Source organism: Dryobates pubescens, chromosome 18 (genome assembly GCF_014839835.1).
Source record: "Dryobates pubescens isolate bDryPub1 chromosome 18, bDryPub1.pri, whole genome shotgun sequence".
NCBI lineage: Eukaryota > Metazoa > Chordata > Aves > Piciformes > Picidae > Dryobates > Dryobates pubescens.
The window spans coordinates 17,468,001-17,485,818 of record NC_071629.1 but is presented as its reverse complement, the minus strand read 5'-3'; the positions used below and the strand labels follow the sequence as shown (position 1 = coordinate 17,485,818).

At 38.0% G+C, this 17,818-nt stretch overlaps 1 protein-coding gene across 1 annotated transcript in view; it reads right to left on the bottom strand.

The window, feature by feature from the left end:
* The window catches only part of DIAPH2 (diaphanous related formin 2), a 229,682-nt gene that overhangs the window by 166,851 nt on the left and 45,013 nt on the right, over positions 1 to 17,818 (bottom strand). Inside the window, exons 17-18 of the mRNA XM_054169316.1 lie at positions 14,332 to 14,976; positions 10,382 to 10,496 (exon numbers count right to left, since the gene is read on the bottom strand). Coding sequence (XP_054025291.1) covers positions 10,382 to 10,496; positions 14,332 to 14,976 — 760 coding nt within the window. The remainder of the gene's footprint in view (positions 1 to 10,381; positions 10,497 to 14,331; positions 14,977 to 17,818) is intronic.

Sequence of the window (17,818 nt, the reverse complement as noted above, 5' to 3'; positions counted from 1 at the left end):
CTCTGGAATGCTATTCTCATTTTAGTCCTTTTGTACTATGATGAATGGAATGGGTACTGATGCTCCTGAAATAAAAGACACACACTCCCTTCAACAGAAGCAGGTGCTGTCCAACAGCTACCAATTGCACTGTGGCTTCCTCTTAAGAAAACATTTACACAGGAACATACATACAATTCTTGGGAGGCCTCATTTGTGATTCTCCTGAACAATAGTCCAGCTGCAGCAAAACTACATGCATCATTCCTAAGGTCAGTTTGGACACTATGCTTCCCTGGGTAACTATTGAAAGTTTATAAATAAAGTATAACTATTAAGGAGTCAACTTCTCCAGTTCATACCCTATACCTGATGGAAAACAGAATGCAAGGGACACATATGACCTCTCCCCCGCCTCCCACCCACCTTTTCTTTTTTCTCTTGATATTCTGAACATAGCAAGACTGAGTATTGTTATCTGGCACAAACTGCCCCTGACATGTCTGGGCAGAAAAGCTTTATTTCATTTAGTTCACAGAAACATTTTTTTCCTATACCAAGAAATGCATTCTTATGCATTTACTGTGACTTTTGTTCAAATAATTCTACTATCACCTAAATGTTTTTTAAATGCATATGAAAACACAGAGACATAAATCTATGCATCAGCTTGCTTAAGCGGTGCAAAGCCTTTTCCAAACCCTAAGTCTGACTGCATATATTCAGTTGAGAAGAAAAGGAAAACTAACAACTCTCTCTTTTTCATGGTACTGGAATTTATTTTGTTGAAAAAGAGCAACAATTTCAAATACATGGAAAGATGAAAACAAATCAGCCTGCTTCACTTCTATATGAAGCTGTAATATAAAGACTGATTACCTAAGGAAGCAATCTAACTAAATGCATTTCCTCTAAGACACAAACATTTGGTGACCCTACACTGTGAAGCAGTATCTGCCTTTGGTTTGGATTCATACAGTTCTGAAAAGGAGAGGGCTAGGAGGTAAAGGAAACAAACATCACATCCCTGAGTTTATCAGAAGACCAAGGGAGCCACCTGCAGTTTGCAATACAGAAACAAATACATTATACTCAAGCAATGCATACTGTGGAGCTAGTGCAACATACCTGAGCTTAATTCTAAAAACTCCTGCATTAAACTGAAGCTTGATGCCCCACACCTACAAATACAGACAGGCAACAGGAATTTGGAACAAAACTCAGTCTATTTAAGATAAGATCTCTAATTAATTTGATCTGGGCTTTTTAACATATCAATTTCAGATCCACTTTTTAGAAGTACTAACTCCTTTTCTTTTTCTGTAGAAGTATCACAAGAGGACACAGTCTCAGGCTGCGCCAGGGGAGGTTCAGGCTGGATGTTAGAAAAGTTCTATACAGAAAGAGTGATTGCACATTGGAATGGGCTGCCTGGGGAGGTGGTGGAGTCGCCATCACTGGAGGTTTTTAGGAGAAGACTTGACGGGGTACTTGATGCTGTGGGTTAGTTGCTTGGGCGGAGTTGGATTGGTTGATGGGTTGGACGCGATGATCTTGAAGGTCTCTTCCAACCTGGTTTATTCTATGTATTCTATGTATTCTATGTATTCTATCAAATGTAAAGGAATGCAATTTTCCTTTAAGTTTAATGGGGCACCAACCTTATTCTTTGCTACTTATCTCTTTACCAAGAAACAGCTGAAAAGTAAGATAAACAAAACTTTTTTCTCCCCAGTGAAACTCTTTCATTCTATCAAGCAAAAAGGAAGGGCTGATGAAGAACGATGCATATTTCATATTGTCATTTGTCAGTCAAGAGTAACAGTGAATATAAGCTTTATAACATTTAGAGGACCACTGAACAGAGGTAGAATCAATCTTGCAATACCTACATCATTTCAAAGGCAGAATAAAAACTTGCAAACTGCACTTAAAGTTTGTATGTATTACTATTTCAATAAGAATGTTTAAAGACACCATATTCATTCTGAACAAAGAATGAACATTACCTGCTCAGCACAGGGGCTTAAAAATAATAAATTTCTTGTCAAAAAGATGTACCTGTGAACTTTGGGCAGGGCAAGGAAAAAGAAGTCAGATGAATAAACAGTATCCACTGACTCACATTAAAACTATGCTGTCTTTCCTTCTCCATCTACTCAGTATCTGGCAGAGATATAAACAGAAAAACGTAAGTAACATGATTTTTTTTTTTCCCCCATGCCTGCAAAATGACATGCTACCCTTTAAGAATGGGTGGTTCCACAGAGCAAAACAAATTATACACTCTGTTCCTCAGAATATCAAAAGTCAGCCTGCTTCACATCAGATATAGAACACAGAAAGATACAGCTTTAAAACGACCTTTCTGACTAGGTGATTTGGTAGTAGGTTCTACATTCCTCTATTGCATAAAAGTACTTGGCACAACTGAAATGAGAAGGCATAACAAAGCTCAAAAGACAGAAACTAATGTGAACATTCAATGGCTCTATGTACTAGTAGCAACAAAAGGGCCTCTAAAAAGATCTCATTAAAGACTGCACTAGGTATTGCACGTGTGAACAGAACATGAACACCTTCTGCACGACGTTAATGAGTAAGGCTACACTACTTACTTGCACATGGACATTACAGTATGAATACCCTAGTGGTATGAACCAAATGTGTTCAAACCGCTCAGAAGCATAGTTTTAATTGAAGTCTAATAAAAACATACTAAAACCGTTGCACCTTCCTGGTTTATATGATCCAATTTGTTCAATGCACATGAAAACATTAAATACAGACAGTTATGTCTTCATATTGTTGTGCTATAGAACTTTTGGGGAAAAGCAGAAAAATTTCCAATAGAGAAACAGGTAAAAGTTGTTGAAATTTTCTGGCATGTTTCCTTAACAACAGAAAACTACAAAATTTAAGTTTTAATGAGGTGTTCCTGTGGATGCTGCAAGCAAGGGAAAATAAAAGCTAAAGTGGGTGGGAATAGCAGCCCACCTACATTCTGGCCTTTAATTCACTACTCCAAGAACGCTGACATTTAGACCTCAAATGCCATGCATTCACAGAAAGTAGGTGGCAATCAAAAGACTACCACAGCTTAAGCTTTAATAACCCACTTTAATTAGAATGTAGTCATCCAAACACTTTAAGGCAGGGAAGAATAGCGTACAGAAATTTTAACAGAACTGAAAGAAGACTTGACAAACTGCCCCAATCAAATGCAAACAGAAGGCACCAGTTAATGATCTACTAGCAGGAAAGAACACACAGCTAAATTGTTAATGTCTTTTAAATAATATTTTATTAGCAAGCTAGAACATCCCCAAGCAGACTTAAAAGGAGAAAAACCTCTTCTGTAAGATGATAGAAATTGCAATGAAGAAGTTGAGATGCTAATGACTTGTTGCAAGACTATTAGACCTTTGCTTTTCAGGGGTCATTGGAGGGGTAAGCATAACAGCAAAAAAAATAAGAAGTGGATCATAAGAAGTTTTTGTTGGGTGCTAGCATCAGTGTAACTGCAATAATGGCATTTGTCGTAGTTTGATTAGGTTTAACACTTCATTGAAGTACAAGTTAGTTTCAACTCTCCATGCAAGGTTTGTATGCTTCTTGTTCATGGAAGCACGGAGTGCAACACCTGCAAACATCTATCATACCACCACTCCAGCAGCTAGTATTGGACCTTCGGCTATTTTTTAGAGCCAGTCCCCTCACTACTTCTGAGAAATTTGAGTAGTACATCTAATAATATATACATACAATGTCCATAATAAACCATTATCTGCTTACAATTCTGCAGAATGTATAGTTTCCTTAATTGTTTATAGTCTAACATCTATAGCCTAAAATAAAAACTATCACCTCCAAACAAGCATTACTAATAAGGCTGACAAATGAGGATCTCGATAACATCACTGTACTTAGTGTTATTTAAGCATATGCTTTTCCTACCCTCATTGTGTCATATGTTGTCCTCAGAAGCAACATTGTCTCCCTGGACTGTTCTTCAGCTTTTTTCAGTATGTTTGCTATGCTGTTTCTTCAATTTTCCCCACAAGCTTTTCATACTACATTCAGGTCCCCCTTTCAACCCTCTTTCTCCTTAACCAGCAAAAGAAGTTTAGGTACTATCAGTGACTCAAAACATTAAGGAGCTCAAACTAAACTTCAGTTACAGTTTTACTAATTTTTGCTGATTACTAACATTTTAGAATTGACCTGAAGATGAGTCCCAACAGTTCTTCACAGAGGGAAATACAAAAAGGGCAGCCACCTAAGTCTATATATTGTTATTACTACAAGAACCTATTAAAATAAGCTATTATATGTTATGTATATATTATTACAATATATTTTGGTCAATTACAGTCTATATGCAAGTCTGCATTTTCTCTTGTCCTTTCTCAAACTCCCATGATGTGACAAACTCAACTCAGCTATTAAAACCCTACTTCAATTTTGAAAACATATCAGAATGATTGTCAAATTGTACTTTAAAAGTCTAATCATAAAGAAGGAACAAAACCCTGATTGAGAAGTTTTCCCTTGAGGTAAGTTGGATGGATAATGAATTCTGTACTGGAACAATCCCAGTAGTTACAGACTATTATGTACTAATTATTACCTTTACAGATCTACTGTACACATAATTAATTTCTTCAGAGTACCACTATCATTCCTGACTGGCAAAATACACAACCTAAATTACAAGAGCCAGAAATTAACATGATCCTTTAGGGAGAAGGCATTAACTTGCTTCATACTGTTTTGCAATTAGACTATCAATCAAACAGTAAAAGTGATTTTGATAGCAACAGGCCTGATACATTGAGTATTGGCACAGCATTACAAAGTTACCTGAGACTCCAAGCATATAATTCATCACAACTTATCTGCAGAGCATAATACATTTCAGTCCTTGACTTCTACCTGCCAGAAGACACTTCATCATACAGTTATGTGTCTGTTTAATTTTTTTTATTTTTTTCTTTTTTAATTAAGCACCAGGAGATTTTTGAGCAGATTTTGAGATCATAGCACCATAGACATCACACTGCTGATGGCATCTTCTCTTTCCTTATGCCAGCAGCCAAAGATAAAATTCGATGTCAGTTAAGAGATAATATCAAAATTTAGAGAAAGAATGTTCTAGATGCATAGCACAATGACATCTGTTTAAATTATTTCAAAGATTTGCTATAAAGTAGATTCTTGAAAGAACACTCAAGTTTTCAACACTTCATTTTAGTTGTTGAGGTTTTTTAAAAGACATTCTACAGAAAAAACAAACAAATTCATCCCCAACCCTGCCAAAAAGCAACAGCTTAAGTTTCCAGAGACATACAACCAGACTGGATTCACAGATGAAGCATAAATTCTTGTTCAGCTTCATTACAGTATTGCCCTCACCAGAAAATGACTGTGATGCATTTAATAAAAAATGTGTAGGGTTTTTTTAGTTACAGAATTTTTGTACTGGGAACATCTGAAGTCATCAAGAAGAAGGCATTAGCTGACCACAAACCCCTGCTTCACTGTGCATTAAAAGGAATTGATGAGTTAAGATCACATCGTAGATTCACAAGGACAAGATGCATTTAGCTGTGCACTTGTATCTCCTCTCATGGGTTAAGAAACGCTGTATCGTTCAACCACAGCAGGTTGTTCGCTGAGCTTATTTTACATATCCTTTATACTCCATAAACTGTGAAGGTGGTGGGTTTTTTAAAAGATAGTGATGTGATCACACAAAGATTAATATTGATCACAAAAGTTTTATAAAGGAAAAATTTCACTGTATAAAGGTTATCCTACTTGTTTAAAAAAACAAAACCAACTTGTCTGAAGAGATGGTTTCTTGAAGGTGAGATTTAACTGTTTTACAATAAAAAGAAGATATGGTTGAGCTAACAATACCTCAATAGAACTCCTTCCTCTTGCTATTTACATACCAAAAGACAAATCAATCCATGATAAGATTATTTTGCATACCAAATACTACTGAGTTTGAAGTTTTGACTCTAAAAACTACAAAAGGATGATGCATTGTTTTTTCCACCAGCTTTCACTAAGAAGCAACACGATTCACAGCATACCAGATACTGGATTCTCTCTCAGAGAGATACCAGACTCTCTCTTAGAATTAGACAGGTCAAAAGAACACAAGTCACAGGTCAGAAATTAATACCATCTTTATTCTTTCCTTCTGTGCAGCTACACAAGGAAATATGCCTCTATGTGTGCCCCTGCCCCCCACAACGCAGTACCTGCCCTACACCTTAATACAGCCCAACTCATTAACAACCACAACAGCTGCCCATTCATTTTCTAGTGTGTCTGATCTAGAATATCATTGACTTGCCAAAACAGTCTGTGAGACTATCATCATTGTTTTCATCTCTGCATCTGGAAGCACAGCTCCAAGCTCAAAACAAGCATGTAAGATCTCTAATGAAAAATTTGAAGCCCTGGAGTCCATTTGTCAGAGACCCTTAAAAGACACTCAGATCATCTGTATTTCTCTTGAAGAATGGAGAAAATCCTTACAGCCTGTACTGAGACACCGATAATTAGATCTCAGTTAACTTACATTGAACCCCAAGATCCAAAAATCCTATCAAGCCTGAAAGGGAGTATTTTTCAATGCTTCCACTGCTCCCTGTACAACAGATGTTTTTGTAACTGAGCCCAGTAACTGATTTCACAGACCAAATGCTGCTGATCGACTGTTACTACTGATTTCAATCTAACTAATGACATTCTAACTACATATTCATGGAGGCATCAGTATTAAATATCTAATGTTACAGCCAAGTAAAGATTTAAACTTATGGATTCTTTTTAAAAAGAAATGAAGATCATTTTTGTTTGTTCCTAGTGCTCTGTAATTAAACATTCTTAACATTTTACAAGAAGCTAACTCAATGAATGCAATAATTTGTTAACTGATGAAAACTGTGCTTTAGAAGTGTCTTCTAACCTGACCTTCCCCTGCTCTCTTCACTTTTGGTCTCCAAAAGCAGTTTTTCCTTCCAGCTTTGGCTGCCTTCCTTGGAAATACATGATGCTCAGATAGCCAGGCAGTACATATTTTAGTGACAACCAACATTAAGTTATTATTATAGTCTCCTAAAGCAAAACTATGTTAAATGAGGAAAACCCCTGAAGATTCATTTGCATTGTACCACAGAATCATAAATAGAATTCAGATGCTTCATCAAATATGAGTGCTGCAACCTATATGGAAGTATGAATATTTAAGAACTATGCATACTGTCATTCGCTTTACTTCAGTAACTATTCCCACTAGCATTCCAAAATGCCATGAAATAAAAAATAGTAAACACTAAGTCATCCCAACTGCTTTTGGCAATTGTCAGTTCTCTTCCACTCATCCATTTGTTTTACATGTTGACCATTCTCTTGCGAGAATATAAAATGCATTTCTATTTGTCTTTCTGTAATATATTAGCAGACCACACCAAGAGATCAGACTAAAGCAGAAGAGAAATTTGATCCTAGATTGTGCTTGAAGTAAGTATTCTGCGGATTAATGAGCTGCCTGTGGTTGTTCAGGCAAAAGGTGAGGAAGAACCATGACCATCATTTCATGTTTCCCTTTTCACATAGCAGTTACAGAAAAATATTGCTTGTAGAATGCAAATATTTCAGTCTGTGTTGCAAGTAAATGCTCTGAGACCCTGGCTGAACTCCAGTTGGTTGGGGCTTTTTTAAGCAAAACTTGAACTCAAAGACAGACAATAATGACTTTCTGTATTAATCTGTCAAATAAGATTTTACTATCCCGGGTAATATCCAATAGCATTTTTAACAGTCTTCCCATCCTTTGTTATTTTCTACAACCATTAACTGCGAACAACATAAGGGAGAACAAGAAACATATCTGCAAGAGTATCACCACAGTAAGCTATTTGGAGAACTTCTGTTGTTTGTAGGTTTAGGACTGTGCAACTTTGTCAACAAGAATTTCTTCTCATGTGAAACCGAGAGGTATGTCAAAATTTCAAGAGGGTTTTTTCAACATTTTTAATGAAGAAGCTTTTCAGGAATTCAGAAACATTTCTTTGTATTTCTGTTGAAAGAAGTCAGCTCAATGCAAAGCTTTCCTAAAGAAAGCTCTCATTCCTTTCTAAGTGTTAGCTGCTGCCAGGGGTTCTTTCCCTTAAAGGTTTTTCCTGTCTTGCCATCACACTATAAAACCAGTAACAAACTCCGTATCATTTTCATCTCACAGCAATGCTATGAACCAAGAAACTATCAAATGGTACATGGTGCTTTTATATTACTGTGTGTAATATCTGAACATTTAGAGCAGAAAGTGGAAAGCATTGTAAAAGCAGAATACTAATAGCTCAAATTCAGCAGCTACTGAAAAGCATATGAGCATTGAGTGAAAAAAAAAAATGTGTATTTATCTCATGGAAAACATAGCTAAGAGTACTCTTTGAAGGGACTTCAAAAGAGCACAGAAAAAGATATATTCACAAATAACTCAAGGAATCTACCCAATAAACGGTTCAGAAAAGTTGTGGTGCTCTAAGAGACCTTTCTCAACCTGAGTTAGCCTTCCAAACACCACATTACTATAAATAGGAGTTCTTATTCCTGAAATTCAGGCAACAGCCAAGATACCACAAAACTCTGTGCAATCTAACTTCATTTTGAAGCAATATAATTGTCAAGAAACCAATAGAAGTGATAGCATTTTAGTGGTTCAAATTAAAACAGGCAACTCCCTATGGTTAAAACACAAAGAGTCATACAAATTCCTAATTCACAAAGCCAAGAAGTAAAAAAAACTAGCAGCACAAAAATGCTTACTATCTGTACACACATTCATTTGAAAAACCAGTGTTTGTTTGCTTATTCACATCTGGCCTATGACCACTTAATACATCTGACTCCATCCACCTTGAAGAACCACACATCCCTAGGTAGTCTAACTGGTTGATAAACGGACAAAAGATTTGCAGCTAGATTAGCAATTCATTCTTCTGCTGTCTACCACTTCTTGGACTCTAATTTGTTGGGTTTCCTCGTTAGCTCTTCAGTAAGTTATTATTGAACCATACTTAAATAGTACTTGCTTCTTTTCAGTGCCTAAAACAAATGACTGGCAAATGGCTGCATATGAAATACAGATCAACTGACCATTAACCATGGATAATAATGAAAAGACTTGAAGAGCTTGTGTTCAGCTTCAGAAGCACTCAAAGACCATTTGGAAGGCACAAAGATTCAAAGGGAGTATTAAACTATCAAAGCCATAACCAATATTCAGTTGTTAATAACTGCATCCCCCAACTCAAGGGATAAATATTATCTTGTCACCTACTGAAGGAATTAAGTGTTTGAGAAACTAATGATTTCTTGTCAGCTACAACCAATAGCAGAAGAGCTATTTACATGACATACTGAACAGCTCAAGTTACACTTTGCAAAGCTCCAGCAGTTTTTATTCTCACTGTATTGTTCTCTCTAGCAGTCAAATAGACTCATTTCACACTGTGTTCCAAGAAAAATCGGTAGACTACCCAATGCTTTCCCATGGTATTAAGCAAAAGCTTTCAAGAGAGTGTACTCACACATTTACCCCTTTGAAAACTAACTTACATCATGCACTATTGACAGTAACAATGCAGTTAAACTGCACGTAACTTGGGGGGGAGGGAACGCTTCTTACATTGTACAAGGGAAATTTAAACGCTAATTAAAGGCATACATTTAAAGACTTCTCCTTTTTCTACAGAGAACTGCATATAGTATTCAACATATGAAAAAAAAAATTAACATTAAACCAAATCAAAAAAGGTCTCTTCCAACCTGGTTTATTCTATTCTAAAACTAAGAACACAGAAGAACTCTGAAAAGAACATATTCGAGCACCATGACAGTGGACATATTATGAATTGTGATTTTATGATTCAACTGCATTTTGTAATTGCTGCATTCTACATTTTGATTTAGCAGAGTGATATGGCAAGTAGGTTTTGTTACAAAACAAAGCCTCCATGCACAGAACATCTAAAAGAACCTGACAACTCACAGTTCCTGTGGCTAGGAATATTAATGCAGATGAGCATGATTTTAGGACTAGAATGTAAATTAAACTATAATTTCATCTCAAAAAAACCCACAGCTATCTGCATCATACCCTGCACTTCAGAGGTATTATTGCAAAAGGTTCCTCCCCTCCTGCTGCAAAGTGAGGGAGGAGCAACTCTGTTAGAATGCTATGCTTAATAATAAACTATGTTTTTTACCATTTCCCTGCTTCCTTGCTATTGCGCAAAGCATAGAAGAGCCTGTCACTGCACAGTTTTACACTTAATAAAAGGATAATACAAAGGGGGGGAAACTTTAAAAAACAACATACCTTTCATTTGGGTTCCAAAGGTAACTGCCAATTTTGCAAACAGTTCCGGGTTTTCAAATTTATCTTCTTCGGCTTTTACCCAAAAGCTGTTTTCTGTTATCTTCTGTGGCTCAATCTGCAACAAGAATGGCAGCTCCAAAGTTAATAGCTAGTATCTTCAATCATCACGTTAAAGCACATGCTACCAGAATTTTGTGACAATTGGACTGAGTTCAGTTAAGGTATGTGCCAGGACTTAGGCTCCCCAAGAGATGGCTCTCTTCTGATGGCTGGACTCTATTATCTTGAAGGTTTTTTGCAATGGAAACAACTCTATGATTTAGACGCTTCCTGAACAAAACAGTATCAGATGAACTTCCCTCTATTTAGACAGTGATTTTTATTACATTTCTCCCATTCAGCTCGTCTTTCAAAAAGCCTGTATAATAACATGAGCATCTGGCCTTGAAAGATGTGTAACTTTCCTTGATTATGTTCTAGACAGTTCCTAACTTCTTCAGCACTGATGCACATCACGGCTGCTTAAGTAGTCCCGAATAGTCCTTCATACACTGCCAGAGTATGGAATTATTTGCAAATGATATGCCAATGCAGACCTTTCAGTAACTCAATATTAAATCTGTAGGAAGAATGGTCTTTTTAAATATCAGAGCTTATTTTATACTTAATATCATCCCTTTTTTTAATAGTTTCCATTTTCCAAATGTAAACACAGATTTCATGGCAGCACCTTTTGTGATAATGGCTATACTTTGAAAAAGCACTCCGCAATATCAACACTGAAAGACAGTTTTATTCTTCAGGTGTGATTCAGAACAGCTATTTTGCTTTCAAGCTATGATCTTCCTGCACTCCCTATGATCTTATCAGTTCTTATTCACAAGTTTGTTTAAAAGCTAATGAATTTTCAAGGGCTATTTAACTTTGAAATAATATGCAGGAAGTTTAGCACTGCTGCATTTGGAAGCCTCACCAGGAATTCACTGCAACACATCTGTCCTTCACTTTCCACCATTATGATCAATCTGTTCATGTGTAGCTGCTTTACCATCAACTGCAGGTAAGACATTTTCAAAAAACTACCTTGTTCCAACACTAATGGTGAAAAAAAGACACTAAATTAAACAGTAAGAATTTTAATCCCAGAAGGATGCCTCCTTACAAGTGATGATCAAATAGACCTTCCTCTTTATCAGTATGCAGGAGATCTTTGGCATTGTTCCCAGAGCACTTAAAGCGTCCATCTGCAGTTACTTCCCATTGTCATACACTGTTCAGATGTACACTTTATAAATTATGAACACATGAACATAATTGATTACAATGAAATTCCCTGCAATGACAAATGTGTGCTATAAACTAAGAAAACCCCTTGTTTTTCTTTACGATTACAGGATAGTAGCCCAAATGTTTCACAATTACAAAACTAGTGCAACTAACTCTGAAAATCAGATGTTACTAAACTACTATTTAACAAGGACAATTGAAGTGTAAAAAGCATAAGCTACATATATGGCAGGAATTCTTCCCTTCCTAAATAAATAAAAAAGGTAAATGAACTGTAGAAGAGAAACTATCCTAACCAGACAAAGCAGTGGTAAGTCAAAGATAAGTAACAACTTCAAGACAGAATCATATTGTCAGTAGTGTAAAAAAATCTTCTCCTCCTGCTCTTATTTGTTAATCCAAAGAGCCATTTCACTATTCACCATTCCAAGATTAAGGAGGAAGACAAAACCTAAGCTTTTTATTTTAAAAGGTAATTAAGATCACTTATTCCAAAATACCCCAAGAGAGTCTTATTCCTCTTTCAGCAGCAAACTGCTGTCATTACTACTACTTGAAAGTTTTGTACTATCAGCACTTGATGCATGTTCAGCAACAAAGCTGAAAACTTACTAAATAACTTAACTTCAATCACCTGAAAAACCCCGTGGGGAAAAACTAGCATGATTTCCAGACACAGTCCAGTGACACTGCCCTAAGACCAACCACATTTACACAGACAGTTAAAATCTAAATTCCATTGTCTCAGAGAGGGTAGATCAGCGAAGTAAGAACTCAATAGACATACGATCCCATGTCCTAGAAATATTGTGAAAACAGTCTATAAATGGCTGTCACTGCTATGCAATGATGTGATTCGTTTCAGAAGCCTCATAATGAAAAGATACAGCAACTTCAGCCAGAAGCAACATCTGGCATCTCATGTCATCCAGCTCCAACCAGATGTTAACATGCAACTTTACAGAAATATATATATCTACACCTATATGAATTTCCTAACCATTTTACCAGCTGTGAAACATGCTGAAAAAAAGCCTGCACTACTTCCAAGTGGGATTTCAATTGCATTGTTCAATGCTAAATTGCATCTTCTGGTCAGCAATGAACATCTGTAGCCACTTAACAGCTTATTTTCATCAATAATTCGGTTTCACTAAATTCTTGGTACCAACACATTACTGAGACAGAACACACTTTTCAAGAAAAGTGTCAGACAGTAGGTGGTAGTACCAAGATTTACTGCCTTGAAAACTTAGTAGCTGATATGCAGCCAAACTACACTGAATTCCAAGCTGAGCTCAAACCAATACATAAAGGTGCTCCATTGGTTTGCTTTGATGATTTGGTGACCTCAGTGTTCTTTCCTACGGCAAACCTCAACCCATCTATGACATTTTACACCACTAAAAAAACCTGCCAGCCACAAACTGCCTTTAAGGTATGATGATTGTTTAGTCTTGATAACAGATGCAATTATATGGTACCCCCAAATTTATTTCCTTTATACAGGAAGAACAGTGGCTACAGTGCTCAAAAAGGAATTTTAAAGAAAACCATAGGTAAAGACACACCTGAAGAGTTGTACAACTTTCCTTGTCACAAAGTAACCCATTCTATAGGGAGGCAGGTTATAACTAATAACTTCTCTTACAGGTTAGTTTGCAAATCAAAGACTGTGCTCATTATTTACTGCTCAAGTAAATGTTTATATATAAAGGTGGTTTTTTTAAAAATGAAATGTGATTAGCTATAACCATGTTAAGACTCTGCAAAAACTCACATTCATTGAATGTTAATGGTGCCCAAATATATCACTTGAGCAGTCCCATAGCTCCTCCCAGTGGCCATAACCCTGCCCTAGCACATTATTAATTGCAAACAACCAACAAACATCTTGGATAACCTACAAGTACCATTACAGCACAGATACCAGCGTTCTTTGAACTTACAGCTACAGTTGACACCATGAACTCAGGCTGCTTCTCCATGAAATAGCATGCTGTTATCTATGTCTGAAAATTGCTTTCGAACTACTCCTAATGGTTTGGATCTACGTACTCGATGACACAAAGCTTTAATCCACATTCATTGCACCTAAGACAATGCTTTCCTCATCTTTTCTTTTGGGTCATCACACTCTGCTATGATACAGATCAACAACACAAGCAACTCTCTCCACAACTGTAAAATTCAGTGAGCATTCACCCACTCATGCTCCACTCAGAGAAGTCACATATATCCTCTCAGACCTGCCCTCACGACAGGACCAAAAGAGAAAGTAAACACAGCAATTACCTCCTGCCATCTCTTGCTGTCATTACACGAATCCTGTGAGTTTGGCATGCATTCCCTGAAAGGCCTCATGGGAAGAAACCTCTAACTCCGTGTGCAACCCACAGACTTCTTAAAAATAATTTTGTATTGGAACTAAGCTAACTTCCCAGGATACTCAATTGTCAAACATCAAACACAAAAAGTCCTGCCAAAAAGTACCTAACTTCAAAATACATTCCAGTAGACAGTAAACTATGTTTGTATAAAGAGTGGAAAATATCCCCAAACATAAGTACTAATAGCAATCTAATATAAACCCTAGCACATAATCTTCCTACTCTTCAAATGCCACTCTTGGACAATGGGAATAAAGCCAAACTTTGTAATACCTTTGACCAGTTGATTCTCTTCATTGCAACTTCCAGATTATACTTTTTCTTCTCCTTCATTCCATGTGGTAATGCAGGTGCCACCGGGAAGGGAGCAAAAGGAGCACCTCCAAGAGCTGGTGGCATTGGAGGCCCACCAAAAGGCGGTGGTGGAGGAGGTACTGCTCCGCCAGGTAGTGGAGGTGGAGGAGGAGGTACTGCTCCGCCAGGTAGTGGAGGTGGAGGAGGAGGTACTGCTCCGCCAGGTAAGGGAGGTGGAGGAGGAGGTACTGCTCCGCCAGGTAAGGGAGGTGGAGGAGGTATGGCTCCACCGGGCAGCGGAGGCGGTGGCGGTATGGCTCCACCAGGCAGCGGAGGTGGTGGAGGAGGAGGTGCTGTTGCACCAGGCAGTGGAGGTGGTGGAGGTATTGCTCCACCAGGCAGTGGAGGCGGAGGAGGTATTGCTCCACCAGGTAGCGGCGGCGGAGGAGGTATTGCTCCACCAGGCAGTGGAGGCGGAGGAGGTATTGCTCCACCAGGCAGCGGCGGCGGAGGAGGTATTGCTCCACCAGGCAGCGGCGGCGGAGGAGGTGGTGGTGCATTCTCACTTGGTAGGGTTGGAGGCAATGGTGCTACTTCTGTCAGCTGACCTGTCAGGCTTGGACCCTGAAACAGAAAAGACAAATTCTTTTTATCGGGGTGGAAAGGACTTTTAGTATGAAGTCGAATCAACTTGGATGCCTTGTAGTCAACTGTATCTCAAGAAAGTGAGGAATTCAACCACTCTCCTATTGAAATGAGAAGCAGTAACAATAGATTATACCATGGACCATAAAACTGCCAAGTAAACTGAATAACCTAGCGTTTTTATAAAAACAAATTGTTTCCATTTTAAAGAAAATTTAATAGCAGCAGTAACATTTAAGTGAATAGAACAGCATTTTATTTCTTACCAATGCACAAAACATTTATCCCACTTAGGACATCCTGGCAAGCTGGGGCATCAGAGATGGTAATCACCACACTGAAATTTAGCAACACTAATCCGCCTGTTGAAAATTATCCACAGAAATCACCAAAGCAGATAGTGCAGTGCAAGGGGTTATGGCACCACAGCTGTTAATAGCTATGCTGCATCTTGTTTGGGGGGTGAAAACACCCAGAAGAATCACAGTTTTACATCTGCCTGCAGTTGTATCTGCGGCAACGGGACAAAAAGCATTTGCAATATCAATTCTAACAAGCTGTAAAAGAAACAATGAAGAGAAAACACACCATGTTAAACCATCGCAGAGGTTTCTGTAGTGAGAGCATGATCCTAGCCTCTAGCCAAGTACCAATTCCTCAGGTTTTTGTCCTTCAAGACAACTTGTTAAAAAGCAGCATCAGGAACAAGGCACAAACTGCCGTAAGAGCTCATATTTTATTTCCTCTACTAATTTTTTATTACAATATTATTATGTAATATAGCCCATGTTCATTTAATCTGATTCCCATGCTATTTCCCTGTACAATTACTTACTGTTTCTCATTTAAAAAAAAAAAAAAAAAAGATAGAATGGCTTAGGTTGGAAGGGATCTTAGAGATCATCTACTGTAACCTCCCTGCCACAGTAAGGATGCCTCTCAAGTAGACTTGGCTGCTCAAGACTTCATCCAGCCTCACCTTGAACACCCCCAGGGAAGAGGCATCTACAGCCTCCCTGGGGCTCACCCTTGTAGTGAGGAAATTCTCCTAAGTCTCAACCTACTCACCCTCAGATTAAAACCATTCCCCTTTGTACTACTCCTAAACACCCTTATGAAAAGTCCCTCTCCAGCCTTCCTGTAGGGTCCCTTCAGGTATTGGAAGGCAGCTATAACATCCCCCACAGAGTCTTGTCTTCTCCAGGCTAAACAAACCCAGCTCGCTCAGCCTGTCCTCACAGCAGAGGTGTTCCAGCCCTTGGATCACATTTGTGGCCCTGCTCTTGACTCACTCCAAGAGAGGAAGGAGGAGTTTGTTAAAAAAGTATATTTAAAAAATCTGAGGTAGTCTGAAAATGCCACTATGTATTGAATGGGGAACAGAAGAGTAGGAGAAAAGAAAGAGATATTAGAAAGCTAATGTGTGCCACTTTAAATTGTACTGTTATTGTGCATATTCCACCATAATGTCTGGATAATCTGAGCTGTGTTAAAATCAATGTAACAGTATTCATAGTTAATTGGACTAAAAATAATTTTTTAATTTCCACAAGGCATGTGCTTCTTTGGCCCACAAACAACTTGCTGAAATGCAACAATTGGTGAACTCATTAAAATGAAACTGTCACATTTCAGTGTATCGCTGTATCGTAAATATTTGCACCCAACGTTAACATTGGTAAGAAGGAAGCATGAACAGAAGTGTCTCTGTGTGGAAACAGAGTAAGAAAACATAAGGCACCACAAGTTACAAGAATGACTTGCTCTGATAGCAAAAGATCCAATGAACAGCAAACCAACTGTTTGAACACAATGCACTGTGCTTACATTAAGATGAGAAGGCCAGTGCTCTAGTAAGCCTATAGCACAGACAACTGCGCCAGTAGGACATCATCCTGAAAGCAAGATGAGGGCAACCAGTTAATAGCATGTTGCATGTTATTCATCCTCTTATTATCCAAGTAGGAAGTGAGACCACAGCAAAAAGAAAAAAAAGGCAACAGAAAGACTTGCCCAGCATTGAAGGAATAGCAAATAAGCCTTGCTGAGGAGAAAAATAAAAGAAAAAGGGGGGGGGAGGAATCCAACCATAGTATCTGTAGGTTCCTACAGTGCATAAAAGACCAGTCTGCAAACAAACTCACTGTCAATAAATTAAATAATGTACTGGACTGGCCATAGCTGGCACCAGACACCCACCAAAGCTGCTCTAGTACCCCCTTCCTTAGACGGACAAGGGAAAGGAAAAATAGAAGTGGTGCATTATCAACACACTTTCCAGTGACCACTACAAAACCCAGCACTACAAAAGATGCAATGGGGACAACTAACTCCATCTCAACCAAACCAGATACAAAGAAACCCAAGGGATGATTGTAAAGCCTCAAAAGGCAATGCTGCTTGTTCTCTGCTTCACTAGTGATTCTGAATAGATCGCTTGGAGATCTAGTTTTAGTGCCCTTGTGCAAAATTCATGAGGAAATAAACGCAAGTCAAATTAGCTCTGCTGAAATTAAGTACCACCTTCCACTTCCCAAAAGGTCTTGTGGTTTTGTAATATTTACCTAGGTAGCTCTATAATGCTAGTGTAATATTCATAGCATAAAGGGCTACAGTCTGATATCCAGAGCTCCAGGAAAAAAAAAAAAAATAATCAAAAGAATTATCAGTTGCAAGCACATGCTAACAAGTACATGCATTGTGTACACAGAGTTATCATCATTTCCACCTCTGTAATTTGAATACAAAGCCTTCAGAAACAAAGACTTTCTGCAAAATGTACAGGAGTAATGCTAAAAGCGTAAATAACTATATTTCAAGA